At 67.3% G+C, this 26,507-nt stretch overlaps 4 protein-coding genes across 12 annotated transcripts in view; 2 read left to right on the top strand and 2 right to left on the bottom strand.

The window, feature by feature from the left end:
- Positions 1–2,753, top strand: part of ANKRD11 (ankyrin repeat domain containing 11) — a 160,311-nt gene extending 157,558 nt beyond the window's left edge. For all 5 annotated transcript variants that reach the window (XM_072872559.1, XM_072872560.1, XM_072872561.1 and 2 more), the window contains 2 exons: positions 821–913; positions 1,835–2,753. In XM_072872559.1, the coding sequence (XP_072728660.1) occupies positions 821–913; positions 1,835–2,020 (279 nt within the window). In that variant the 3' untranslated portion in view covers positions 2,021–2,753. The remainder of the gene's footprint in view (positions 1–820; positions 914–1,834) is intronic.
- Positions 2,754–6,570: 3,817 nt separating this feature from the next.
- Positions 6,571–10,515, top strand: SLC22A31 (solute carrier family 22 member 31). Of its 2 annotated transcripts, none has more exons than XM_072872289.1 (9): positions 6,571–6,985; positions 7,955–8,058; positions 8,140–8,294; positions 8,389–8,557; positions 8,832–8,977; positions 9,093–9,201; positions 9,272–9,486; positions 9,624–9,735; positions 9,913–10,515. In XM_072872289.1, the coding sequence occupies exons 1-9, from the start codon at positions 6,620–6,622 to the stop codon at positions 10,181–10,183; spliced, it is 1,647 nt and encodes a 548-aa protein (XP_072728390.1). In that variant the 5' UTR covers positions 6,571–6,619; the 3' UTR covers positions 10,184–10,515. The 2 variants fall into 2 exon arrangements, with proteins under 2 accessions (XP_072728390.1, XP_072728388.1); XM_072872287.1 differs by having other exon boundaries at positions 9,835–10,515.
- Positions 10,516–10,872: 357 nt separating this feature from the next.
- Positions 10,873–16,653, bottom strand: CDH15 (cadherin 15). The gene is made up of 14 exons (XM_072872925.1): positions 16,603–16,653; positions 14,657–14,809; positions 14,315–14,470; positions 14,089–14,233; positions 13,844–14,004; positions 13,500–13,628; positions 13,194–13,379; positions 12,869–13,122; positions 12,598–12,740; positions 12,292–12,528; positions 11,977–12,216; positions 11,389–11,525; positions 11,152–11,307; positions 10,873–11,070 (listed from the first exon to the last, which is right to left on the bottom strand). The coding sequence occupies exons 1-14, from the start codon at positions 16,651–16,653 to the stop codon at positions 10,873–10,875; spliced, it is 2,346 nt and encodes a 781-aa protein (XP_072729026.1).
- A 4,561-nt stretch (positions 16,654–21,214) lies between these two features.
- ACSF3 (acyl-CoA synthetase family member 3) overlaps positions 21,215–26,507 on the bottom strand; it is a 67,915-nt gene continuing 62,622 nt past the window's right edge. For all 4 annotated transcript variants that reach the window (XM_072872938.1, XM_072872936.1, XM_072872937.1 and 1 more), the window contains 2 exons: positions 26,063–26,174; positions 21,215–22,828 (listed from right to left, as the gene is read on the bottom strand). In XM_072872938.1, coding sequence (XP_072729039.1) covers positions 22,711–22,828; positions 26,063–26,174 — 230 coding nt within the window. In that variant the 3' untranslated portion in view covers positions 21,215–22,710. The remainder of the gene's footprint in view (positions 22,829–26,062; positions 26,175–26,507) is intronic.

Raw genomic sequence — 26,507 nt, 5'->3', positions numbered from 1 at the left:
TCAGTGAGTCTCAGGACCCTCTGCCTTCCTTCTTGATCAGGATCATCTGCACACTCGAAAGGTTTATTTTACTACGCTCTGGGATATCTTTTCCTGTTGAAGGAAGGGGAGAGAGCCATTAAATTGATTTGTGTCTGAATAGCGGCTTTGAAAGAGCCAGGCTCTGTCTCACGGCCCACAAAAAGTGGTCCTTTCTTCTTTCGATTTCGCATCATTCTGTGCCGGAGAAGGGGGAATCGTGTCCGGCGTCTGCAGCCGGTGGCCGTGCGGCTGCGGTGGTCCCGAGCCATCCCGCCAGCACCCTCTGCAGCCTGCGCACCGCAGCTGCCGCCAGCCCGGCTGCTCGGGGAAGCACGCTGCTGCATTGCAGGAGGCATCCTGTGCAGGCACAGGATCCTGGAATTTATTAGTGACCTGGCGTATTGATCCAGGAGCCTTGATTTATCCCTCGGCATTTCCCAGCCAAGTGTCTGTGCTTCTACAGGGAAGATGTAACGATCTTGGGCATGAGTTGAAGGAGACAGAGGTGTGCGGGTGCTGTGACGGGCTGGCACAGACAAATTCTCTGCAAAGCAAGCAAAACCAGGGAGTGCATGCACACGTGTGTGTGCATCTCTGTCTGAGGCTGAAGCTCCTGCCGAAGGGCTGCAAGAGCAGCTGGGAGCAGCGTGCTCTATTCTCCCTCGCTGCAGGCACCTTTCTTGTTTCTGATGAGTGTGTGCCCTAAGAGGGGTTTGAATATGGCCTGTGAGACCTGTGACTGCTTAAAGTTAAGAAAACAACTCTACCATGTAATTCCCTGTTGCTGTTTTTTGCTTAGGGAGACGAAAACAAATCGGTCAGAGACCGTTTCAACGCGCGACAGTTCATTTCCTGGTTGCAAGACGTGGATGACAAGTACGATCGAATGAAGGTGAGAGGCGCGGGAGCCCCGGTGCTCCGGGCTGCTGCCGCGGCGTGTGGGCAGCAGCAGGTCCTGCTGCTCTGCCTGCTTCAGGGAGGGTTTCCCTGAGAGGGGTCCCGGCTGTTGCTGTAGCCTGGAAGCTGCCTTTGTGCTTTCCAAAAATCCGCCGGAAGCAGGCGTCCCGAGGTGGTCTGGGCAGCGTTACACGATGGGGGACGCTTCTGTGCACGGCACGGCGGAGAGGTGGGAGCCTCTGCGGGGACTAGGGGAGCGCAGTTGCCTCTGCTGGTTCCAAAAAGGGGGAAGGGAGACACGTTCTGCTTAGGGCTGGCTGTCACTCTGCCTCGTGCCATGTGGTCTGGAGCTTTCTCGGTCAGTTAAACCCTCGGGGCCTGCTCTTTGCCAGCAACATATGCTGCAGCAAGCTCAAAACCTATGGCAGACTTCAAGGTGGCAGGAGCCCATGCAATGATTTTCCCGAGTGCTGTGCAGAGCTCTGAGTGGCAAACCCGGGCACGGTAGGGAGCAGGGACGATTGCGCTTCCAGCTGGTGACACAGAGGGAGTTGGCAGCTCCCGTGAAGGGAGCGGGACCCTGCTCTCGGGGCAGCCGAGGACCAGTGATGGGGACTGTCTGCCAAGGCTGTCGCCAGCGGGGTCAGTGCTCTGAGTGCTTATGAGCCTTCAAAAGCCGCCCCACGAGGCCCTTTTGGGCTTGCCCCTGCTCCTGCTGGAACTGGGCTCAGCAGACGTCCCAAGTCCCGGTTTCCTTCCTGCGAGGCTGTGTTGCATCCCTCGCTCCGCTTGCCGCTCTGCCCACGGCGATGGCTGCAGGGCCCCTGCCTTTGCCGGGTGGGACGGGCAGCAGGAGCCTTTCCTGCCCTCTCCCCCTCACCCCTCATCTCTGCTTGGTTTTGTTTCCCCGATCCAGACATGCCTGCTCATGCGACAGCAACACGAAGCTGCCGCCTTGAACGCAGTGCAAAGGATGGAGTGGCAGCTGAAGGTGCAGGAGCTGGACCCCGCGGGGCACAAATCCCTCTGCGTGAACGAGGTGCCCTCGTTCTATGTGCCAATGGTCGATGTGAATGATGACTTTGTGCTCTTGCCGGCATGACAGTTCAAAACCAGGAGACATCACTGAAAACTGGCAAGGACGGGAGCCCTCCGAGGTCGGGCGGTCGAGCTCACATTCACCCTTACCGCTTGCTGATGAATCCCTGGTCAGAGGAGGAGGAAGCAGCTATCGGCAGAAAACAAAACAATAAGAAAAATAATTGCACTTTCTTCACAACGCGTCCCTCGCTTCCGGACTGACGGCAGCTCCGCCAGGCAGCGGGCCGGGGCGCATCTCCTTTCCAACCGGCTGCTGCGGCAGGGAGGCAGCCGGTCTGCGCGGGCAGCAAGCACTCACCGGCCAAGAGACTGGCAGAGGCGTGGAGGGAGGAGGCCAAGGACACCGTTTGCGTGTTGCAGAAGCTGCTGAGCGGGGCCAGCAACCACGTGATTCATGTACTTGTGAACACCGTGATTTCCAGCTCTCTGTTTTCCACCGGTCGTGGATCTCCTCTTGGAGAAGCTGCAGTAGGAAACCATGGGGGGAGGGGGGGGTGTTTGAGTTTCTCGTTCCATCCTGGGTATGTCTAAAAAAAAACAACAAAAAAAAAAAACACAAAACAAAAAAAACCAATTAGAAACAAAAAAAAGACAGCGTCCAAGTTGGGCAGACGCGGCTCTGAAGGTGTGGACGGCTCCGGGCTGCGGAGGCAGGGTGCGCCCGCAGCGCCCCGCAGCAGCCGCTCGCCACCGTTTCGGAAGAGCAGAGGAGCTGCCTGCGCACCGTGTGCCGGGGCGGCACGGCCGGCGGCGGGCGGGGAAATGGTGACGCAGAGAAAGGACTTTGCCAACTGTGTTTTTAATGGAGTAAAATCCATGTGGTTTATATATTTTTTCCTTTAATCTTGGGCATTTCGTTTCTCTTTCTGAGAACATAACTTGAAAACACTACAGAGCCAATACTCATATAAAGAAAAATTGTATCCCATAAATGCTGTACAGTTTTTATATACATTAACAATGTACTTTTGCTGCCTTCTAGATAATTTATTTTGCAACACATTACTGCACAGTTGTAAATAACTTATGTACTGTAACATCACTTTCAGTTATGTGTAAAGAAATAAATAAATTAATTAAAATTATCTTTGTCTGTACAGTTCACCCTAGGCAGCACTTTCCCTCTCAAGGAAAAGATAAGGGCCAAGGCGTTGTGCAGTGTTACTTGGAAGCCCGTCTGATGCGCTCAGGTACGCACAGGTAGTCCCACCCGCGGTCTGTGTTGCAGAGATCTCCGGATGCTGACCTGGTTTTTAACCCCGTGTCGTTTCTCTCCTCTTTCCCCTGCCCTTTTGCGTCCGGTGGAATTGGAAAGCCAGCGGTGCCGACCCTGCGGCCAGGCAGCCAGTTGTGGCGGGGAGAGAGGGGAGCCCCCCGTGCCACTTGCCAGCGGGGCCACAGAGCGACGTGACAGATGACACTGGGGCTCGGGCTGGCAAGTGTTACGGACCCTGTGTAGCCGTAGCAGCTGCGAGCGAGGAGCTGGTGTTTTGGGGCTGCAAAGCTTGGAGAAGCACGGGTGGAGCCCAGCGCTGCCCCAGGCTTGCAGGTTGTCGTGCTGGGGCATCGGTGCTCGGCGCTTTCCGGATCAAGAGGCCGGTTGCTGGTAGGGCAGGCAGGGAGATGGCTTCCTGGCAGCTGGGACGGTGCTGCCAGGGTGAGCTGGAGCCCAGGAGCCTGTGGCAGGGCTTTCAGCCAGCGGCGCTTCGTGCTGGGGTGCTGCCGCCCCGTGTGCCTGGGGACGGGCGCCTGTCGGGCTCCCAGGGCGCTGCACCAGCCACCGCCGTGCTCCCAGCTGCCTCCTTTTCTCTTCCGTCCTTTTTAGTACTGAACCTCAGAAATGGGTTGCGTGGATCATGGCTGCCCCGTTGGCTGAATGCGTTCTTGCTCGTGGGGCCTTGCTGGATGCGGCTGGTGAGGATGGTGCTGCACGGCAGACGGGGCTCCCGGCTGTGCCACCTGACGCCAGCCCTGCGCCTGGCTGGAGGCAGCCCCACCACGCACGCTCCCTGTGCGCTCTGCGTTCTCTCCGTGCACGCTGCATGTGCGCTCCCTTGTTTTCAAGCACCAGCCTGGCTCAAATTGCTTTTCTGAGGTGTAAAACCTAGCTGGACCTAGCAGGGTGCTGCTGCCAGCCTGGTGGGCTCGGCCGGAGGGGAAGGGGCCACCCTGCCTCTTGCAGAGGATCGAGGCCTTGGCTCACGTAGCGCCCGGTGGGACCCCGGCCCCACTGGGACTGGCCCCGGTGTTTGCACGCGTGCGGAGAGCAGAGAAGTCTGTAATCCCATGGAAAGATCGTGCCTGCGTCTTGCAGGAGGAGTGGCACCGTGCTGTGCTCAGCCCCCAGCGTGCCCCTCTCCTCCGTGGCCTGGGAGAAGCTCGGAGAGGCTTCTCCTCCCGGCTGGGGACGCACGGTGCCCGGGTCGGGGCTGGGGACGCACGCTGGGCAGGTTTGTGGGTCTGCTCTCTGCTGGGGCTGCTCCGTGGTGGGAAGGAGCCACCGGTTTGGTGATGCTTGACTTGAGTTTGGGTAGGGCGCCGGCTCTTCCTGCCGCCATCCTGCTGCTGCGTGCCGGCACCGCGGCCTCTTCTGCGGGGGATTGCGTTGGATGTGCAGCTCTTGGCAGAGCCGTAACCCAGCCCGGGCTTAATGCAGTTGGCAAAGTCGGTCCTCAAGTACAAGCTCGCAGGGACGTGGCTGGAGACAGATTCAAGTGCCTCTTCCAAGACCTCCGTGCCTCACTTGCGCCTGCTGCCCGGCCTTTCCCGGCAGGCAGGAAGCCCGGCTGCCCGCACCCCCGTGCCGCCTCCCTGCCCGCAGCTGCCGACCCCGGGCTGGCACAGCCGGGGCGAGGGGCTGGCCACCGCGGACGCCTGCTGTCGGTGCCTGGTTCTCCCGCTGCTTCTGTTCAGTCTTGCCGGGTACGCGTGCTGGTTGAACGTCTCGGCTGCCGCTTTTGGAAGCGGGGAGGTTACAAATGCGATTTAGCTCCTCTTCCTCTGCTGGGACGGCTTGGCTGGGGGGACCGGAGGGCACTCGCTGAATCCAAGAACGCTTTTCAGCCCCGTTTGCCTCATTCGGCAGTGCCGGCTCTTGCTCAGCCCAGGCAGCCCCACGCACGCAATGCTCTGCAGACGAGAAGGTCTGGCAGCATGTGGAGCACCAAGCCCTTGGCAGGGCGCAGGCAGCAGCAGGCAGCACAAGCTCACGCTGCCGGCATCAGGGCAGCCGCACGGGTCCCCAGCAGAAGAGCACCCGCTGTGCCAGGAGCCACCGTGCCAGGAGCCTCCGCACCCGGCTCCCCCCTCGCTGCCGCGAGCTTTGCAGCCGGTTGAGGAATTTTCCACAGTCCTTGAGCCAGAGACCTCGGCCCCAGTGCCGCTCCTCCTGGCCACGTACGTAGGTGCAGACACCTCCAGGCCAGGTCCCACCTTCTCTTGGTGCTGGTCGGACTTGGGTGGTGGCCCGTGGGCCGAGCGGCGGCGAGGCTGCCTGGTCTGTAACACACCGATGTCTTTTTTATACCGTCGTTTGCGTACACGGTGCTGGGCACCGAGGGCCCTGTGCCGCCGCGGCAGCCCCGTCCTTTTGGCTGTACGACTTGCCGCGGCGGGAGACAAAAAGCGAACGCAGATGTGATTTTCTACCGTTGCGTGTCCAGAGCCGAGCGCCAGAGCGGTGCTGTTGCCCCTCAGAGCTCGTGTTCGTAAATAAATTTTTAAAAGAAGAGGAAAAAAAGCTCGTTTGCAACTGGGCTGCTTCGTTGGCTCTTCCCACGGGCTCACCGGCACTGGGTGCGAGTGGGGCTCTGACCAGTTCCCGGGGGGCCCAGACCCCACTGGCCCCCTTTGAGGTTGAGGGGGAGCCGGGTGCGTTTGTGGGAGGTCCCAGGGGTCCCGGCTGCACCCCTGGGACCCCCGGCACCACTTGGACCCTGGGGTCCCCCAGTGCCAAGAGGGTGCCTTGGCCTGGAGCGCCATGGAGAGGGGGGATCCAACCGGGCTGGGGGGCGAACCGGGGCTGGGGGATGAACCAGGACTGGGGGAGTGAACCGGGGCTGGGGGGTGAACCGGGCTGGGGGGCGAACGAGGCCGGGAGGGCGAACCGGGACTGGGGGGACGAACCGGGGCTGGGAAGGTGAACCGGGGCTGGGAAGGCGAACCGGGGTGGGGGGACGAACCGGGGCTGGGAAGGTGAACCGGGGCTGGGAGGGCGAACCGGGACTGGGGGGGACGAACCGGGGCTGGGAAGGTGAACCGGGGCTGGGAAGGCGAACCGGGGTGGGGGGACGAACCGGGGCTGGGAAGGTGAACCGGGGCTGGGAGGGCGAACCGGGACTGGGGGGACGAACCGGGGCTGGGAAGGTGAACCGGGGCTGGGAAGGCGAACCGGGGCTGGGAGGGCGAACCGGGGTGGGGGGGCCTGAACGGGACGGGCGCGCCCCGGAGCCTAAGGAGGGTAGGGCCGGGGGGGGAGCCCGGGCCGGCCGGGGCGGGGGCCGGCCGGGGGCGGTCTCCGCGGGGGGCCGGTCCGCTCCGGTGCCGCCCCCACCTGCCCGCGCCGAGCCCGAGCGATCCCCGGCGGCGGCGGCGGCGGGTGATGGCGGCGGGGGGGTCGCGTCCGCGGGGCCGCCGGGCGGCGGGGGGGTGGGCGCCGTGCGCGGCGCTGGCGCTGGGCTGGGCGCTGGGGTGGGCGCTGGGCGCGGCGCCCCCCCACCGCTGCCGCCCCGACGCCGCGCTCCTGCCCGCGCCGCTGCGCCGCCTGGCGGGGGCCGCGCTGCTCCGCGCCGCCGTCCCGCGCCTCGGCGGCGGCTGGAGCCCCTGCCAGCTCTACCGGTACCGGTACCGCCCCGCCGGCCCCGGCCCCGGCCCCGGCAGCGCCCGGCCCAACGGCACCGGGCCCTGCACCCGCGGCTGGCACTACGCCCTGCCCGCCGCCGGCCTCCGCTCCAACCTCGTCACCCAGGTGCGGAGGCGGGAGGGGGGGTCCCGGGGTGGGGGGGGGGAGGGAGGCGGGGGGTAGGAGGGAGGCGGGGGGTCCCGGGATCGGGGGGTGGGAGGGAGGCGGGGGGTCCCGGGGTGGGGGGAGGTGGGAGGGAGGCGGGGGTAGGAGGGAAGCGGGGGGTGGGAGGGAGGCGGGGGTAGGAGGGAAGCGGGGGGGTGGGAGGGAGGCGGGGGGTGTCCCGGGGTCGGGGGGTGGGAGGGAGGCGGGGGTCCCGGGGTTGGGAGGGTGCCGGGGGTGTCCCGGGGTTGGGGGGTAGGAGGGAAGCGGGGGGTCCCGGGGTCGGGGGGGTGGGAGGGAGGCGGGGGTCCCGGGGTTGGGGGGTTGGGAGGGTGCCGGGGGTCCCGGGGTCGGGGTCGGGTGGAGGCCGGGGGCCGGGGGGTCTTGTGGTTCTGGATGGGGCTGGGGGGTCCCCTGGATAGAGGAGGGGTCTATTGGGGGGGGGTATGGGGGTGGATGCCTGGGGAGGGGGGAAGAGCAGGCTGGGGAGGAGGCCGAGGGGGGTGGCAAGCTGGGGAGCCCAGCAAGGGTCCCACAGGAAAGCCCTGGATGTGCAGGGGAGCACCAAGGGTGGGGGAGTCTGGGGGGAGAGGGAGTTTGCTTGGGGGGACCAGGGATCCTGGGGAAGGGAGAGGGGTCCTCGGGGGGAGGAGGTGGGAGACCCCCGTGGAGGGGCTTTGGGGGTGGCCGGGAGGAGCCCTGGGGGGAGGGGTGTTGGGGGGGGACAGGGGACAGAGCACCAAGGGCTATCAGCACTGTCCCTCCACATCCAGCCCCACATTTCTGCTTGCGGGGTGGGGGCTGGCCAGAAGCCCCCCAGGCTACTCCTGGGGCTCCTGACCCCGTCCATCCCAGCCCTGCGGGCAGCGTGGGGGGGATCTGCTGGGAAAACCCATGCAGAGCCCCCCCCGCCACGTCCCCCCCCGCCCGCAGTGGGACCTGGTGTGCGCCTCGCGCTGGAAGGTGCCCCTGGAGCAGACCACCCACTTGCTGGGCTGGACGCTGGGCAGCGTCGCCGCCGGCCTGGCCTGTGACAGGTAACCAGGGGTCCCCAGGGCAGCCCCCCCCGGGCGGGGGGGCACCGTTGCCAGCCCCGCTCACGGCCCGTCCCCCGGCAGGTTCGGCCGCCGGCCCGCCTTCGTGGTGTCCCTGGTGCTGGCGGTGCCCCTGGGCCTCGGCGTGGCACTGGCCGTGGACTTCATCATGGTCCTGGTCGCACGGCTGCTCTTCGGGGCGGCGCTGGCCGGCGCCTTCCTCTCCCTCTACGTGGCACGTGAGTGTGCTGGCGGGGGCCTGCGGCGGCGTGGGGACCGGGGATGCTCTGGGGTGCAGGAACCCACAGTGCACCCCTCGCCCCCCCTTGCCAGGGCTGGAGCTGTGCGACCCCCCGCACCGGTTGGGGGTGACGATGGTGGCCGGCTTCTTCTGGATTGCCGGGGAGCTGCTGCTGCCGGGGCTGGCCGTGCTGTGCCGCGACTGGCGGGTGCTCCAGGGTGCCGTCACCATGATCCTGGCTCTGTTGGCTGCCTGCTGGTGGTAAGGACCCCCCCGGGCTGGGGGGCTGTGTGCGCAGGGAGGGGGCTGGCACCCGCGGCAGGGCCGAGCCCTGCCCGGGGCCGCGGTGGGGATCAAAGGCTGGCCGGGGCTCTCCAGGCGGAGCGTGGGGACCCCCCTCCCTGGGTAAATGTTTGCTGAGGTTTGAAGTTGAGGGTTTCTGGGCAGCGTTGCGTTGAAGCCGGGAAGGGGGGGTCGGCGCTGGAGGGGGGCCAGGCCCCTGGGGAGCCCCACGACGCCGACGCTCGCGCCCCAGGTGCCCGGCGCTGCTGTTGGAGTCGCCGCGCTGGCTGCTGGCCACGCGGCAGCTGGAGAGGGCCAGGAAGACCCTGCAGGCGCTGGCCGAAAGCAGCGGCCCCAGCTCTGACGACGGCTCCTGCCACCAGGAGAGCCTCCTCGCGGGTGCGTGGCGGGGGCTGCCGAGGGCCATGCGGCCGCCGGGCCCGCTCCCCAAACCTGCGGTGCCAGGGGCGGTGGGACGGTGCTGGCTCTAACCCGGGTCCCCCTGTCCTGGCAGAGCTGGAGTCCCTGTCTGAGGGGTCCCCGCAGCCCCGGTACCACGCCGTCTGCGAGATCTTCAGCACCAGGGTCATCTGGAAGAACGGGGTCATCCTCGGCTTCGCGGCGTGAGCAGGCGGGGGGTGTGGGGGTGTGGGGGGGTCCCACTTGTGGCCCCCTGACCCCGTTCTCCCACAGGTTCATCGGCTCCGGCATCTGCCACTGCTTCACCCGCAACCTGGCCCCCCACCTGCCCCGCTTCTTCTCCTCCTACTTTGTGCTGGTGGGCACCGAGGCAGCCGCCTGCCTCTTCGTCTACCTGACGGCCGAGCGCTTCGGGCGCCGCGCCGTCCTCCTGCTCTGCACCGTCCTCACCGGCATCTCCTCCCTCCTGCTGCTGGCCCTCACCCAGTGTAAGGATGGAGGGGGGACCCCCGCCCTCCCTGCGGTGGGATGCAGCCCCCAGCTGGGGGGCTGGGGGTGGGAACAGGATGCTTGGGGGGGGGTGTTGCAGGATTTGACCCCTGATGGTGCTCCCCCCCCCCATCAGACCTGCTGGACCTCATCGTCCTGACCCTGTCCGTGGTAGGCATGACCGCCTCCCATGCCGTCACCATGCTCAGCATCTTCTTTGCCAGCGAGGTCCTCCCCACCGTGGTCAGGTAAGGGGGGGGAGCTGCCACCCGCCCCGTGCGGTGCTGGGGTGGGGGGGCACCCGGGCAGGGTCCCCCGGGCCTCCTCTGAGCATGTTTCCCCAACAGGGGTGCCGGGCTGGGCCTCATCGTGGGGGCCAGCTTCGTGGGCAAGGCGGCCGCCCCCATCACCGCCATCCCCAACAGCCGCGGCTTCTTCCTGCACCACGTGGTCTTCGCCTCCTTCGCCATCCTCGCCGTCCTCAGCATCATGCTGCTGCCGGAGAGCCAGGGCCGCAGCCTGCCCCAGTCCCTGCAGGACGGCGAGAGCCAGCGCCGGCCCCCCCTCTTCCACCGGCCGCCCCGCGAGGACCACCTGCCCCTGCTCGCCCCCCACGGCATCCCCCACGACTACTCCCGCCTCGCTGCCTCCACCAAGAGGATGCTGGGCTCCCCGGCCGCCCCCCGCGAGACGTAGCTGTGCCCTCCCCGGGGTCTCCCTGCTGCTGGGGGGGCTGAGCACAGTGCCAGGACCCCCACGGAGCACCGGGACCCCCATCCATGGGTGCTTGCGGGGATGGCGGGGTGCACCCGGGACGTGTGTGATAGCTGGGCTGCGGGGGAGCGGCCCACCCACCCCTCGGTGGGGCCGGATCCTGCCCCAGGAGGAGCCGTGCCGGGAGACCTGGGGCGGGGGTGATGCCCCCCCGGGGGGTTTGTGGCTGGCGCTCGCGGGCTGCCAATAAAAGTGCCTTGTTTCTACGGGCGGCTGGCGTGGTCGGGGGCCCCGCCGGTGCCCCTGCCACCGGCCCCCTTCTCTGGGATCTTTATTATGGGGGAAGCGGGGGGCTCCTCACCCCCCTGCCTCCACAGGGTCTTTCCCCGGGGCATCCCCCCAGGGCTGCCTGCGCGCTCGGCCTCTGCCGTCCTGCAGTTTGCCGGGCGCGGGGTCTGCGGGTGCGCGCAGGCGTGCAAACCCCCGCACTGAGGTCTCTCTTGGTGCACACGCGTGTGCAAAGCCCCCGCATCTGGGTACCTGGTGCACACGCGTGTGCGAAGCCCCTGCAGCCGGGCATCTTGTGCATGTCCACATGCAAAGCCGCTGCATCAGGGCATCTCGTACACACGCGTGTGCAAGCCCCCTGCTGCCCCCCCCCCCCGTCCCCGCTACTGCCCGTAGAGGTCGGCCAGGCGCCGGAAGCGTGGCCCCCACTCGCTCAGGTAGTCGTAGTCCTGGTCCTCGTCCGTCAGGCTGGAGACGATGGAGCTGAGGGGGCTGGCGACTGAGCCCGAGCCCTCGTAGTCGTAGATGAGGGCCGTGTCGTAGGGGGGCACGCTGGGGTCGCTGTCGGCCGCCTCCAGACCCTGCGGGGACAGGGGGCCACCGTCAGCCCCACGGGGGATGGGGGGGCTGGGGGTAAGGGGAGTGCCGGCCTCCGTCCCCACCTCGTTGATGAAGTCCTCGATGTCGGAGGGGCTGCTGGGCAGCTTGCGGGGGGCCGGAGGGGTGGCGGAGCTGAGCGGGGCATCCCTGCGCACCGGCGGCTTGGCCCGGGGTGGGAAGAGCTCGGGGTGCCGGAGCTGGTTGATGTCGTAGGCGTCCTACGGGGACGGCAGGGGGTCAGGGGTGTGGGGCTGGAGTGGGCCCCCCCCGGAACCCTCCCCACCCCAGGTCCCGCTCACCTGGTCCTCCTCGCCCCCGCCCTGCTCGTCGTAGTTGAGGATGTTGTCGCGCATGTCGTCCCGCGAGCGCTGCAGCAGCCCCTTGCGCAGAGCCCGCCGGCGCCCGCGCGCCCGCGCTGCCCCCAGCCCCGCCAGCACTGCGGGCAGAGGGTGGGTGGGCACGGCGTGGGGTAACTGGGGGGACTGGGCAGGTGGGACATGGGGCGATGGGGGTGCTGGTTGGGTTGGGATGCAGTTGGTGGGGCTGGGACAGCGGGACAGGGATGCAGGTAGGGATTTGGGGGGGGAGATGCTGGGCAGGGGGTGATAGGGTGGGATGGGGTGATGGTCAGGGGGGTCTTGGTAGGGGTCAGAAGGGGTTGCTGGGGTGGGGTGTTGGGGGTGACGGGTAGGGACCGGGTGAGGTGTCCTGGACCAGGACGGGGTGATGGTGGGGTGGGGGACGAGGTGACGGAGCGTGCTGGTGCGGTTTGGGATGGGTGGCCAGGACTGGCACTGCGTGGTAGGGCATGGGGCTGGGGTGCCGGGCAGGGGCAGGATGGGGGGCTGGGAGGGGCGGGGGTGAGGCTGGTGGGGGGTCTCACTCACGGAGGAGGAGGATGCTGCTGCCGAGGATGATCGTGAGGGCCCCGAGGGTGATGCCGGCCCCGGCGGTGGCAGCGGCCAGGACACCGTCCTCGCAGGTGCCGTCCCGGCCGCAGTGGCACACCGAGACGTTCAGCAGCTGCTGCCGCTCCCGCGGGGGGGTCCCCGAGTCCCGGAGCAGCAGCGGGAGCGAGTAGGGCCCCTCAGGCAGCTCCACCAGCACGGCCAGCACCGCGTGGGTCACTGCGGGAGGGGCAGGGGGTGAGCGGGGACCCCCCAGGCCCCCCATGCAGCAGCCCCCCTCCGGCCGGCCCTCACCGTTGAAGCGGGTGATGCTCCAGTTGCGGGCGAGCTGGGGGTGCTGGGGGCTGAGCTGGAAGTGGAAGGGGGCACCGTGGGGGGGGCGGTCGTCATCCGTGGCCCCCAGGAGCAGGGTCCCCCCACGGCCCGGCCGCCCGCAGACCACCCCGGCCGGCGGCTGCAGCAGGGGCGCGTGGTCGTTCACCTCCAGGATCTCGATGGAGAGGGTGCCGGTGGCGGAGAGCGGGGGCTCGGCTGGGGGCACAGAGCAGAGGGGTCAGGGGGGGACGGCAGGGAGGGGCACGGCAGGGGGGGGCCGCTCACCGTCATCGCGGGCGAGGACCAGGGCGATGTACCAGCCGCCCTGCAGGAAGGCGGAGGGGTGCAGCAGCTCCCGCTTGGTGCGGACGGTGCCGGTGTGGGGGTCCAGCTGCAGCCAGTCCGCCGGGTCGTAGAGCAGCGTGTAGCTGTGGGCGCAGGGGGGGTGCACGCCATCACCCCCGTGAAACACCCGCCGCAGGCTGCAAACAGCGCGGCGGGTGCCAGGAGGCGATGCAAGGGGATGGGGTGCCGAAACCCATAGCCTGGGACTCACGTGAGGGTCTGGAGCTGGCGGGTGTCGGGGTCGCTGGCAGTGTAGGTGGTGACGGGGGTGCCCGGGGCAGCCCCCTCCAGCACGCTGACCCGCCGCGGGTTCTCGCGGAAGACGGGCGCCTCGTTCACATCCCGCACCCGCACCCGCACGGTGGCCAGCGCCCGGGGGCTGGCAGGGGCCGCGGGCTCCAGCGGCTGCTCGTTCTGCACCGACACCGTCAGCTCGAAGCGGTCCCGCACTTCGTGGTCCAGCGGCTGCCGAGAGGGCCCGCAGGTCAGCTGAGCCATGGGACCCCCCCACAGCCCCCCAGCTGCCCCGCGCCCACCTTGGCCATGGAGAGCACGCCGTCGTTGGTGTAGGGGTCGGTGCGGATGGCGAAGGCGCCCTCAGGGTCGCCCTCCAGGATGGTGAATTTGGCCAGCCAGTTGGGCGAGCCAGCCAGGTCCTTGTCGTGCACGAAGACCTTGCCCACGTCCACGCCAGCCGCCTGCTCCTCCACCTCCATGGAGAACTGGGGGAGAGCAGTGTGGGGCTGGTGCCTGCCCCCCTGGCATGCCGGTGCCCACGGGGCGGGGGCTGGCTCCCACCCCGCTGACCCCCACACGTTCCCCCACCCATCCGCGGCCACTACCTCCTCCTTGGTGAACTCGGGAGGGTTGTCGTTGATGTCCTCCAGGTAGATGACGGCTGTGGCGGTGGTGGTGAGCCCGTCCCCGGACATGTCGGCTGCCTGCACCGTCAGGTTGTACACCCCCACCGTCTGCAGGGAAGGAAGGGGGGGCCGGTCCTGAGACCCTCCAGCCCCCCGGGAGCCCAGAGGTCCCCCAGCTGCTGGCCACCCACCCTATCCCCACGCCTGGGTCTGCTCATGGCTGGAGATGTGGTTTCACCAGCTGGGGGGGCTCTGGGTGCCCCCAGTCCCGGTGCCACCCCGGTGCCACCCCGGTGCCGCCCGCACCCCCCCTTGCCCGCTACCTCACGGTCGAGGCCGGGCCGTGCGGTGCAGATCTGGCCGGTGGTGGCATTGATGCCGAACATGCCGGCGGAGCCCTGCTCCAGGATGGAGTACCGCAGCGCCGCGTTGTCCGTGTCAGGGTCATCAGCGTCAGTGGCATCCACCGTCATCACGCAGGTCCCTGCGGCCGCAGGAGCGCCCCGGTGGGTGCCGGTGTGGGGGCTGGTTCGGCCCCCCCCAGCCCCGGCCCCCTGGCTGGACCCACCTGGCTCAGCCCCCTCCACCACGCGCCCCGTGAAGACGTCCTGCCGGAAGAGCGGCCGGTTGTCGTTCTGGTCCACCACGATGATCTCCAGGTCGGTGGGGTCCTCCAGCGTCACGCCGCCCAGGTCCAGGGCGAAGGCTTTCAGCTGCGGGCGCAGAGCGGGTGGGTCGGGGCCCAGCTGGGGGGGCTGCGGAGGGGGCTGCGGGCGGCTGGGCAGCATCCTTACCCGGAAGCGGTCGTTCTCCTCCCGGTCCAGCATGGCGTTGAGGAAGACCTTCCCGGTGAACTTGTCGATGGAGAAGATGCCCAGGGGCTCCTCGTCCACCCCCGGCCCCTTGATGCTGTAGATCACCCCCCCGGGCTGCTGCTTGTCCGACTTGATCTGCCCCAGGGAAAGCAGGGCTGGTGGTCCCGAGGCTGGGGGTCTGTCCCCCACCTGGGGTCCCCCTCTCCCCTGAGTCTCCCCCCATGCCACGTCCCCCTCCTGGGGTGCCCCTGTGCAATCCCCCTGCCCAGGGTACCCCCCACCCCGCCGCCTGGAAGAGAGGGTGGGGGGCTCCCTGCCTACCTGCACCAGGAGGTGGGGGATGCGCTTGTGGTTCTCCGAGACGCTGATGGGGGGGATCACCCAGGCCCTCTTCACCCGCCGCGGACCCTCGTGCTGCCGCCAGGCCTGGGGGCTGCCCAGGGCTGCAGCACCCGGCTGGGCTGGGCTGGCACCCTGTGGGGGGGACATGGTGCTGCTGGTGACCCCCAAAACCTCCGGAGTGGGGTGCAATGCTGGGGCAGTGGGCAGGGCCTTGCACCCCGGTTGGGTGCCCGGTGTCGGGATGCACAGTGCCGGGGTGCATGGTGCCGGGGTGCACGGTGCTGGCACCCCCTGATGGGGTTTGGATTAGGAGAGCGGAGAGGCCACCCAGCTCCCCCAGGAGCTTCATGCCGGTGGTCCCCTGACATCCTGGTGTGATGGTGATGGGCGTCCTGCCGGGCTCGACGGGAAGGGGTGCCCCACAAACGACTCCGGTGCTGTCCCGGGCACGGCCGCACCTCACGGCCAGGCTGTGCCCCACAGGACCCCCGCGGTGGGGACGAAGGGGTTACCCCGGGCTGGCAGCGCCTGGCGTGGCCCCAGCCCACGTCACCGTCACCGCATGGACGTGGCAGCGAGGGCGGAAGGGTCAGGGATCTGTTTAGGCTGCACGGGTGGCCTGGCCGGGGCACAGAGCCGGGGTGCTGGGGGGGGAACAGGGAGCTGGGGGGCTGGGATGGAGCTGGGGGCTGTGAGGGGGGATTAGGAATGGAGACTGGGGGAGCAGGAGTTATGGGGGGGCTACAATGGGGATCAGGGAGCTGTGGGGGCTAGGATAGGTTTAGGGGCCATGAGTGACTGGGCTGGGGGCGTCAGGGAATTGGGGGGGGGGTGGCATGGGGGTCCGGAGCTGTGGGGAGCAGGAGTGGGGGGTGGGAGATGGGGGTTGGGAGGGGGCAGGGAGCTGTGGTGTGGGGCTGCAGCATGGGGGGCTGCCTGCAGCCCCCCCACCCCTCGGCTCTATGCAACGTTCCTCAGGGCTCACCCTCGTCCCGGGCCCTGGGGACACCCGCTGTCCCCTCCCCGGGGAGGGAGCACATCTGGGCAGCGCCAGGCCTTGCACCCGCGTCTGCACCCATCCACGTCTGCACCCATCTGGCTGCGCTGCTGGGTGCCCTGGGGTGCCCCGGGGTGCCCCAGGGCCCCGCGTCTGCACCCTGCCTGAGGCGGGGAGCGGGGACGGCCGTGCCGGGGGCCCTGGGGCCGGTGCGGGGCTGTGCAGGGGAGGGGGCTGCGTGCCGGTCCCACGGGGTGGGCAGGACAAGGGGCTTGTTTTGGGGCTGCGACGGGAGCTGCCTGCGGCCTCCAGCTGTCCCTGTGCCCTCCCCAGGAGAGACCCCCCCCCTTCCCCGGGAGGCTGCTGGAGCTCGGGGTGGATGGGGAGGGTGGTGGGCAGCGATGGGGGCCCTGCTGCCGGGGGGGGCCTGCAGGTCCCCTTTCCTTCCCCTGCCCTGAGCACCCGGCCGTGGGGCCCAGGCCAGAACCCCAACAGCCCCATGTGTCTCAGGCCTGAGACTGCGGTGAGGGGCTCTGGGGGAACGTGCGTGGACAGGGGGGTGCAGAGGGGTCTGGGACTGCAGCTGGGGTGGGAAAGCGGGGAGCAGGGTGTTTCTGAGCGCCTAACCCTCCCCCAAATCCCATCTCCCGGTTCACCAACGCCCGCAGCGTGCCGGAGCCGCAGGCTCCCCCCTGCCGCCGCCATCTGTGGGGTGGGAAATGCCCCAAGAGGGGCACCAAGCCCCCGTCACCCCCGCCCCCATCCCCGCCACCCCCAGGGACGTGCCTCTGCGGGCTCCGGGGTCCGGCCGCCCCCCGGCACCGCAGCCGGGCTCCCCATCCCAGCCGGCCCTCCCGGGGCACGGCGCAGGGGGGTCCCCATCCCCGTCCCCATCCCCACCCCTTCCCCGTCTCCCCGGACCCCTTACCCGAGCGCAGAGGGGGGCGAGCAGGCAGGCGAGGAGGAGCGGGGGGCCCATGGCGGAGCGGGGCGCAGTCCGGCCGCCAGCCCCGAGCCGCTCGCCGGCCCCGAGCTAAAATAACCGCGGGGCTGGCTGAGTGACAGCACATGTGCTGCCGGCGGGCCGGGCCCCCCCGGCCGGGCAGCTGTCCCCGCCGCCCCCCGCCCGGCAGCCCGCAGCCCCGGCCCGGCGGGGGCCCGGCGGGGGCCCGGCGGGGCCCGGCGGGGCGGGCGGCGGGGCCCGGCCCGGGCCCGGGGGGCTCGGGGGGATGCGGAGGGGCGCGGGGGGGCGCGGGGGGGTCCCCGCTGCCCGGGGCGGGGGGCCGGGGGTGCGCGGCCCCCGGGGCAGGGCAGGCGGGAACGCGGCAGCTGTCGCCGGGCGCGACCGGGGGATGCCGCGACGGGGCGGGCGGGGAGGGAGAGACCGGCCCCGCTGCCCCCGCCGCGGCTGGTCCGGCACCGGCACCGGGACGGGGTCCAGGTCCGGGATCGGTTCTGCCCGCCGCGCTCCGCCGCGCCCCGCGTCGAGGCGAGCCCGCCCGGGCCCCCCGGCCGCGCCCGGTGCCGGCGCCGCTTACGCCGCCGGCGGGGCCAGGGCCGGTGCGGGCTCGGGCTGGGGACGGCAGCGTCCCGCCGTGTCCCGGCCTCGGCGGGGTCCCACGGGGCGGAGCGGCCCCGGGCTGCTCCTGGAGCCCCGGCAAGGCCCCCGGCCCCGGTGCCGGTGCCGGTCCCGGCGCTGTGCCCTGACCCCTGCTGCAGCCTCTGGTGCTGCCCCCGACCGCCGGGGCCGGTCCCGCTGCTGCCCCCGACCCCCGGGGCCGGTCCCGCTGCTGCCCCCGACCCTCGGTGCCGGTCCCGACGCTGTCCCCGACCTCTGGGGCCGGTCCCGCTGCTGCCCCCGACCCCCGGGGCCGGTCCCGACGCTGTCCCCGACCCCCGGGGCCGGTCCCGCTGCTGCCCCCGACACTCGGTGCCGGTCCCGACGCTGTTCCCGACCGCCGAGGCCGGTCCCGGTGCTGTCCCCGACCCCCGGGGCCGGTCCCGCTGCTGCCCCCGACCCCCCGGGGCCGGTCCCGCTGCTGCCCTCGACCCCCGGGGCCGGTCCCGCTGCTGCCCCCGACCCCCGGGGCCGGTCCCGCTGCTGCCCCCGACCCCCCGGGGCCGGTCCCGGCGGCGCCGCGAGGCCGCGGCACCAGGTGGCAGCATCGTCCCGGCCACCGGCCCCGACACCGGCGGTCCCCGCCGCCCGGGGTGCCGCAGCGGGGAGCGCCCTCCGCCCGCCGGCGTGGGGTCCCGGGGGTCCCGGCTGCAGCAGGGCTGGATAGCCACCCCACCCGGGCAGGGCGGAGGGAGGCCGGGGAGCCTCCTCGCCCCCCCGGGCAACCAAGCCCTGGGCCCGGCAAGGGAAGGTGCGGCGTTTCGGTGACACCGGTGGCCTCGCCACGTCCCGCTGGGCTGCTGCGGGGACCCCTGCTCGGCCAGCACCGCTCCCCTTCCTGGGACAAAGTGCCCTTGGTGCCCCCCCGGTGCGAGGCTTCGTGGGGCAAGGCGTGGGGCACTGACACGGGGGTAGGGCGCAAGGTGTGGGAAAAGGGACAGGGGATGCAGGACGTGGGATGCAGGGTGTCTTCTGTCCGTCTCCAGAAGCTGAGGGGTGGTGGCAGGGCTGTCTCAGTGTCTCCGGGGACAGTGGGAGGGGACAGGGAGCCGCGCCATGAGCGGGTGAGCGTGGGGCACCGGTGACCCGTGGCGTGGCTGGGCCCTGGCACAGGCAGCGGCGTTCACTTACCCGTCTGTCTGTCCGATCCCATCCGTCCACCCCACTCGCCCTGCCACCCTGCATCAGTGTCACGCGAGGAGCTGCCCTGGCAGCGCTGGCTGGGGGGTCTTGGCGGCTGCCCCTGACCCTAACGTGCCGCGGCAGCGGGGCGGCCGAGCAGATGTTCCCTGCCACCGGCACCGCGGCGTGGGGGCGCGGGGGTGGCAGACGTGATGGGCTCTGACAAGGTGCCAGTCCCAGGCCGTGGTGCCGGTGCTGCCGGCCACGGGAGCCGCCTGGTGCCTGTGGCATGGCTCTGGCTGCGGCACGGCAGCAGGACCCCCGTCCCCCCGACCTCTGGCCCTGCACCGCCACCCCCTGCCCCTCTCCCCCTGCAAAGTGGGGCTCCCACTGGGGTGCAGAGACTTGAGGTCCCACAGACGCTGGGTCCAAATGGCACCAGCCCAGGCCTATGACTCCCCTTGCCATGCCAGCGTCACCCTATTTTAGGGGGGCCAGGTCTCCCTTCCCAGCTGACACCCTCTGATCTACCCAGGCCAGTGCAAGAGCTGGTTTTGGGACCAGTTGTGCCCCCACTGTGGGTGACGGGGCCAGTTGTGTCCCTAATGTGGGTGCAGTGCGACCAGTCGTGGCCCCAGTGCAGGGGGTCTGGGCAGTGCCCCGTCCCCACCATGCCCAGTGATGGGGAGAACGAGCAGCCGGGAGCGCAGAGCCGAGCAGCGAGGTGCCAAACGCCGGCGCAGCAGCCATAAAGCCACTGGAGCTTCGGCTTTTATATGGCAATAAAAGATAATGTCAGCTATAAAGAGCGAGAGCAGGTCCCGGCGTGCTGAGCCGCCCGCTGAGCCCGGGGCAGGGGCGAGCTGCTGGGAGCAGCTGGGGGGGCACGGAGGTGTGGGCAGCCCCCAGCTCCCTGGGGTCACCCCCGCAAGGCAATACCTTGCTCGGGGTGAGCGGGTCCCCGGGTGCCCCAGGGTGGGCTGTGGGATGCTGCAGCGGGGCGGGGGACGCTGCAGGACGGCCAGCATCGGCGGTGGGGTCGGCGTTGCATCCGACGCATTAAAGATGCTACTTCGGGTTGTTGTTGTTGTTTTAATGGTTTTATTGCGCGATGTCGGGGACGGGCCTGGCAGGCCTTAATGAAGGAGATTGATGGCTTAATAGCCTGTAGCCATTATGGGGTAATTGAATGGTTGTGTACATATGATCAGACCGTCAATGCGGACGTGTCTCGCAAGCGAAGCGTCTGGAGCTGTGGGGGGGACGCGTGCAGGCTCCCCCCCCCCTCCCCAGACAGATACAGCGTGGGGGTGGCAAAGCCCATGGCCTTGGGGACCCCGTCTGTCCCCAGTGCCTGGGCTGTGTAGGTGTCCTGGGGCCACATCCAGCGGTGCGGGGATGGAGCAGGTCTCTGGGTTCATCCCGTGGCACCGGGTCACCAAACCCCATCTCCAGGCAGCTCAGCTCCCAGCCTGGGCGCTGGGGCACCAAGACGAGGTGCTTTAATGAGGCTTTTAATTAACAGGTCCCATCTATAGGGATCAACAGCAGTGGGGGAGTGGAGGTGAGCCATGGGGGTCCAGCATGGATGGCAGCCCCAAACTGGGGGCTGCAGCCACGGCTGCCGGCACCCGAGGGCTGCACCACTGACCACCCTCCCTGTGAAAGCCGCCACCGAGGAGAAAACCCAGCAGAGTCACAGCCGGGTCCCCGTGCTGAGGTGTGAGTCAAGCTACTCATTTTAGTGTGTGACAACCAGGTGTTTTACAGTATTTGCTACCTGTGATCATCCATCAAAGCAATCGATAGCGTTCCTGCAGAGTTTTATTAATGATCTTGTCACCGGGCTGGTGCTGGGTGCCTGGGGTTGTCGAGAATGATAGATCATTAAGAGCTTTTGCTGCTATTTATTCTCCAGTGACCTTGTCTCTCTCCATTGTTGCTTGCTTAAGAGTTATGAATGTGAGACATGATAATTTGATATTGATCTATTTGGTAAGTTAAAAAATTTACTGCATCGTTGATGTTTTAACAAAGGATCCGCTCGGTCCCTCCCGCAGACTGGTGAGAGCCACCAGTGCTCCGCTCTGCACGCCGCGGTGAGGGGGTAAGCCGGGCGCTGTGCCGGTGCATCTGTGTGCCGGCGCGCTGTGCCCACGGGGCGTGGGACGGTGAGGGGTGGCTGCGTGAGCTCTGGGTGTCCCCGTCCCAACCCCTTCTGAGTCTGAAGTACCGAAATCTAGGTGCTGGCACCGCCCTGGGAGACGCTGCCGTGGGCAGGGTGCAGGGATGGACAGAGTGGGCGCGCGGCTGGACCTGTCCGTGCGGGCGGGGTGGGGTGCGATGGAGGGGCTGCAGCGGAGGAAGCCTGTCCCCATCCATATCCACTTCCCCGTTCCCGTCCCCTCTCTTGTCCCCGTCCCATCCCTGCTCCCTCTGCCCAGCGCCGTGTGTCTGCCAGCCGTCCCCTCCATGTCCTCTCCATGTTCACTAATTGTCCTCCCAGATGCTCGGGGTTCCACTGACCCTAACAAAGGTATTTGATGTAATTACTTGTGCTCCCCGTTCCTCTCGCCCTCCCTGGTGCTCCCAGGGTCCCATCAGCTGGCAGGGAAATCTGGGGCTCCCTGTCACCCCCTTGGCACTGGACAGGACCAGACCAGCATCAGGGATGGACCCACTGGTCGGGGAGCTGCAGGGCACGACCGCCATCCCCCCCTGGGGTTACCGGTCCCCATCGCCCCCTGCCACGTGGCTGGCAGCTCACGCACGAAGTCAAACAGGGACAAAAATCCGTTTATAAAGGTAGGGTTTATTGATACCGCCTGTCCTCCAGGAAATCGATGACCTTCAGACGTGGGCGCCGGTGTCAGCACACACACACACGCGCGCGCGCATGCGCGCAGGCACAGGAGCGCACATGCAGTATAACTCATGCTGCATCTGCTCCCCCGTGCCTCCAACACCCTGCTCAGCTCTACCCCCACCCCACGCTGGACCCTGTGCCCACCGTGGCTTGCACCCCTCGCCACGCTGCAGCCATGCTGTGTGCTCACCCTGGCCAAAAACTGAGCCCGTCCCCAGCTCCTGCCCGGCCGTGCCGTTCCTCCCCATCTCCCTGGGCTCTCTGCACATTGCTCAATGCTTCACGGCTCTCCTACCACATCCAGGTCACTGCAAGCCCCTGGCAGCCATCCCTGCCCCTTCCTTCCCCTGTCTGTCCCCCTCCGTTATGGGATGGCTGTCGCAGGCGGAGGAGCGCTCCCCGGCACCGGCCAGGGCGGCGGGGCTCTGTCCCGGTGGTGCCGGCACCCCTGCCATTGCTCCATGCCGGGGCCCGGCTGGCGCGGGAGCACCTGGGTGGGGGAGATGCGCTGGGTTGGCAAGCACAGCCAGTATTTATTTGTGATTTTTGTATTTATTCTTCACTTCTGCTGGGAAATGGGAGACGGTGCTTGGTGGAGCAGGGAGGTGGATGGTACGGATTCACAGCAGGTTACGGGGCATCCCACGGCAACTTGGATCCCACCGGTGAGGGGATGCACTCGTGCTCTCAGACTCACCCTCTCTATAAACCAAACTGTGGGGAAAGTCGCTGAGTCCGTGGGAAAGGGCAGAGAGGAGGCAAAATTACCAGGCATCACCGCAGCTGGCTGAAGACAGGAGTTTAATCTAAAGTGTAATTTCATCTGGCAACGAGTTGCCCGTGGCCTGAGGCAGAGCTATAACGGGAACGGGGATGAGCGTCCAGAGGCAGACGAAGGCAAGGCGGGGGAGCCCGGGCAGCCCTTCCCACCCAGGCAGAGTGGCTCCGGTGGGCCGGCACCACACGGCTGAGACCCACGGAGGGCCGGTGGGGTTTGTCTGTCCCCGAGCAGCTGCTGCTGGGACCAGCTCGGGGTGGATGCGGAGGTGTTTGCGGTGTCTGCTTTTCACCTGCCTCCCACTGTGCTTTTCACAGTGCCTCCCAGCACTGGCATGGGGGACAGCCCTGGCCCGGGACCTCCCAGCGTTCATCCCACGCGTCGCTTCTAGACCCAGGACTGCCCCGAGCCTCCTGCAAACGGCTCCCGCACAAGGAAGGTGGCCCTGCAGGTCTGGCTCAGTTCAGCCAAAGAGACCACGTGGGATGAATCCTACTTTTATTGGACTTTAGTCATGGACCAGACTGCAGTGAGTCCAGACCTGCCACTGCTAATCACCGCTGGTACCTCGTCAGCGCCGTTGTAGAGAGAGAATGGCTGTGGTGGAGGCCCAAACACACCCGGGCTCCCGGTCCTGGCCTGAGGCCGTGCCCTAGGCTGGGTAAAAGCGCTGCAGAAGCTCCTTCTTGTTGACTTTTCCCATCTGATTGCGCGGGATCTCCTCCACCACGATCAGCTCGGTCGGGATGGTGTACGGTGCCATGGTTTCCCTGCAATGCAGAAGTGCAGCCCATTAACGGCCAACAGACCAGTGCTTCCAGCCTCTCCATCCTACAGAGCCCGTCCCGAGACCTCGCACGAACACCGCCAGACCCGGGGGGGATTTGCTCCGGGACCCTGTGTCCTGCAGCCCATCACAGTGTACAACCGAGCCGCCCCAGCCGTGGCTCTCCAGGCAGCGGGGCCGCAGGCAAGCGGCTTTGGCTGAATGCAGACCATGCCCTGGCTCTCTGCTAAGGGCTCAACGCAGACCCCAGGAGAGCGGCGGGGCTGAGCGGTCGCACTGTTTGCTGGTCACGCATTTCTGTGCTCCAGAAGAGAGGGGCTGGAGAGCGGCCCCTCTGCGGGACGAGCTGTCCTGGGAGCACCCACAGCCCTAACAGCCCCGAGCAGCCCCACCTGGGGCCCCCACCCACGCCCCAGGAGCCCATTTAGGCTCAGCCCTGAGCCCCAGTCCACTCCTGAGCTGTGCTGTGGGGTGCCTGCTCCCAGCCTGTCCCTGCAGGGAGCTGGGATGCCAGCGGCTGAGCCCTGGAGGGACCCTGCAGAGGTGCAGAGCTCATCTCCAGCTCTGTCCTTGCCCCATCTCCTGGGAGGACTTCGGCCCCACGCTGTAGCTCATCTCTGGCCCTATTTCACTCCTGTCTGTGCTCCCTGGTTGCACCCTGGACCTGGCTCATTGCTTGCTGTGTTTTGGGCTGGCGATGGTACTGTTACGGGTAGCTGGCTCTGCCTGCCGTGTTCAGCCCCGTCGGTGAGGGCACTGCCTACGTTGGGTCACCCTCGGCTGCCCGCTCCCCTGCCCTCGCTGCCAGCCCTGCCACGCAGCACCCTGCGAGCACACCATCACCCACCCACCCCTTGGGAAGGGGCACAGAGAGCCTGCAGCAAGCGAGCCGGAGGCAGAGCCCCTGGGGTGGACTCATCAGTTCTCCTCGTTAGAGATGGCACGGGAAAACAGTGCAGTGGTGTGATGGACGCTGGAACCTCCACGTGTCCTGGTGCCAGTCCCCGAGGACCGAGACCGCAGGTGAGCCACCTCCCCGGTGTGCACCCGTGACTTGCCAGTGACTCGCAGCCGTGTGCTCCGGCCCACGGGGGTCTTCCCGCTGCGGGAGGGAGTCTAAGCGCCGAGTATCGTCCCCATGCCCTTTGCAGAGCGCGCAGGGGGGGCTCTCCCGCCTTCTGCTGCCTGTGTGTCACCAACCTGGGGCCATGCCCAGCTCCGGCAGCATGCTGGCACTGACTCTAATGCGAGATGCCAAGTCTGCTGAGCCCTTCAACCATCGCCCGGCCCTCCTCCCCCCGCCCGCCACCAGCACCCCCTGCCATATGGATGCCTCTAACTCGGGATGGCGCCTGTCGCCGGGAAGCACGATTGGAGGCGAAAGCCGCAAAATGAATCACTCTGAAGAGGGACATGTGTCTCCTGCCAGGGAGTGCGAGAAAAAGGGCCAAACGAATGTAAGTGACATAAAAAATAAAGGGGAGAGACGGGGCGAGAGGGAGAGGCAGGCGGGGGCAGCTGGAGCCGTGCCTGGAGCCAGCGCTGGGCAGGGAGCAGCAGCCCCGGAGGAGCCCGGGTGGGCGGCCAGCCCCTCCGACCCTCTGGGGGCTTTTGTTTCAAGGGCTCCTGCCCTTGCTCTGCGCGGGCAGAACAGCATCGTGTCTGCCCACAGAGCTGGGGACGGCGATGGGAAGAGACGTGCAGGGACAAGGGGGACCACCCTGGGAGGGGAGCAGGCAGGGGAGCACACGGGGGGCCGAGCGCAGCCCCCTGCCCTGCACCAGGGACCCCCGGAGCAACACCCGGGTGACCCCCAAAGCGCAGGTGTGGGTGGCAGGAGAAGGGATCTGCTGGGGTCACCAATGTCCCTGCCAGGAGGCCTAGGGGTGAGCAGCCACCACACGGCACAGTGACGATCTCCGTTCCGGGCTCTCCATCGCTCCTGGCCCACGTTGAGGCCACGAAGGGTCCTGGCTGGAGAACCCCAGAGCACCAGACCCGGTACTGACCAGGACAGGCTGAGCCCGGCCAGGAAGAGGCATCTCGGCTTTGCAAGAGGACATCAGTAAAATCATGCAAAAGCTGCTGGAGGCCATGGGCTGCCGTGAGAGGAGCAGAAGTCCCAGATGCCCAGCAGCCAGAGGGTTAACAGCAGCAGGAGGAACACCCTGGCATGGTCTTGGCCCCTCTGCCAGAGCAGCAACCTGGTGTGGGTTTGGTTTCTTTGTTTGCTTCTCTTCCCCTACTACATAACTGTTTAATCAGAGCAGCAGCCGGCCAGCTAGCATCTTCCTTGCATTTGCTAAATCGCAGTTCCCCCAACTGTGATTTTTGCAGATCCAGGGGAAATCTTTAATTGGCTGCTGCGCGGCCCCTGATGAAACAAGCGCTCCTGCCGCTTACAAAACAGCGCCAGCCTCGCCAAAAATATCCGCAGCCTGAAGGAGGGAGTTGCCAGGAAAAGAAAGAATCTGCTATTAAATATTTCGCTAATGGAATATTAGCGATAAACCTGGTGATTCTGCTTCCCGGCTCCCACCTGCTTGTGCTCCCGTGGCTGATGCCCGAAACCTTGGCACTGGCCGCTCTCTGACCAGTTTGAACGAGGAGGAGCAGGTTTCCGTGCTGAAACCTTGCAGGATGGCAGGCGGCTGCTCTGTGCCGTGCCCTCCAGGAAGGCACAGGCCATCGGTACGGCGGTGACGCCAAGTAAGGTCCGTGAGCTCTGGTGTCTGCCCCCCTCTCCAAACCCCATGGGAGAGGTCTCTGGGGTTAACGGAGGAATGAGCTGGGCTGGCTTCCAGCGGGCAGGAAGGCAAGCAAGGAGCGATTGCAGCAGCACCGGGGCAAAGCTGAGCAAATGTTCTTGCTGCTGAGAAAAACATGGAGCTTCCCTTGCACCGGTGCTTGCTCAGTGCTTTCTGCTGGCAGCTGGGCTCGGGGCTGCGGGGTAAGAGCCACTTGGCCGCACTGTGCAGGTCATTTATCAAAGGCACTTTTGGGGTGAGAGGCCCATTTGTTTCCATTATCTCGCCTGCTCGGCAACCTCCTGGTTGGAGCCGTGGTCTTTTCTCCGTCCCCAGCACCTGAGGCACAATGTTGCTGCCAGCCACCCCTTCACCCCTCCTCTGACATGTCCCTGATGAGGGTGCAGCAGGCTTCGAGCTGCTTTCCCCAGGCCGTGCCCCTCGCTGTGCCCTGCCCCGCGGCATCTTACCTGGCCCAGTCCTTCAGGTCCTTCACGGAGAGCATCTTGCCCTTGCGCAGCTGCACGACAGCACTGACCCGCTGGCCCCAGACCATGTCTGGAGGCCCGATCACGGCCACGTCTGCAGAGAGAGCAGAGAGAGGACTCGGCCTGAGAAACCCGAGCGATTTCTGGGGTCAGGAGTCGGGTAGAAGAGGGGCTCAGCACCACTGGTAGGTGCCAGCAGCAGCTGTGTGCAGGGAAGAGCAGCGCGTGGAGGAAGATGCCATGGGATGTCAGTACAGGAAAACACCGGGACTTTTGTGCTGACACAATTTCCAAGAACAGAGCTTTTCACTAAGGAAAAGACAGGAAGCCCCATGGTTTGAGCAATTTAGAGTCAACGGGGAGGAATATGATGCACAGAGCGGTGTGGAGCCGGGGGCACCGCTTCCATCCCCTCGTACAGGGTCAG

This window comes from Ciconia boyciana, chromosome 9 (genome assembly GCF_034638445.1).
Source record: "Ciconia boyciana chromosome 9, ASM3463844v1, whole genome shotgun sequence".
Classification (NCBI taxonomy): Eukaryota; Metazoa; Chordata; class Aves; order Ciconiiformes; family Ciconiidae; genus Ciconia; species Ciconia boyciana.
This window is presented reverse-complemented; position numbering and strand designations above follow the sequence as displayed.

Coding starts and splice junctions, on each gene's coding strand:
- CDH15 (XM_072872925.1), bottom strand. CDS start 16,653: ATGGGCCCCCCGCTCCTCCTCGCCTGCCTGCTCGCCCCCCTCTGCGCT. Junction 13,629..13,843: donor GGCCCGGCCTCGACCGTGAG/GTAGCGGGCAAG, acceptor CCTTCCCTGCAG/ACGGTGGGGGTGTACAACCT. Junction 12,741..12,868: donor CGCCAGCTCCAGACCCTCAC/GTGAGTCCCAGG, acceptor CTGCGCCCACAG/CTACACGCTGCTCTACGACC.
- SLC22A31 (XM_072872287.1), top strand. CDS start 6,620: ATGGCGGCGGGGGGGTCGCGTCCGCGGGGCCGCCGGGCGGCGGGGGGG. Junction 9,202..9,271: donor GTCATCCTCGGCTTCGCGGC/GTGAGCAGGCGG, acceptor GTTCTCCCACAG/GTTCATCGGCTCCGGCATCT. Junction 9,487..9,623: donor GCTGCTGGCCCTCACCCAGT/GTAAGGATGGAG, acceptor CCCCCCCATCAG/ACCTGCTGGACCTCATCGTC.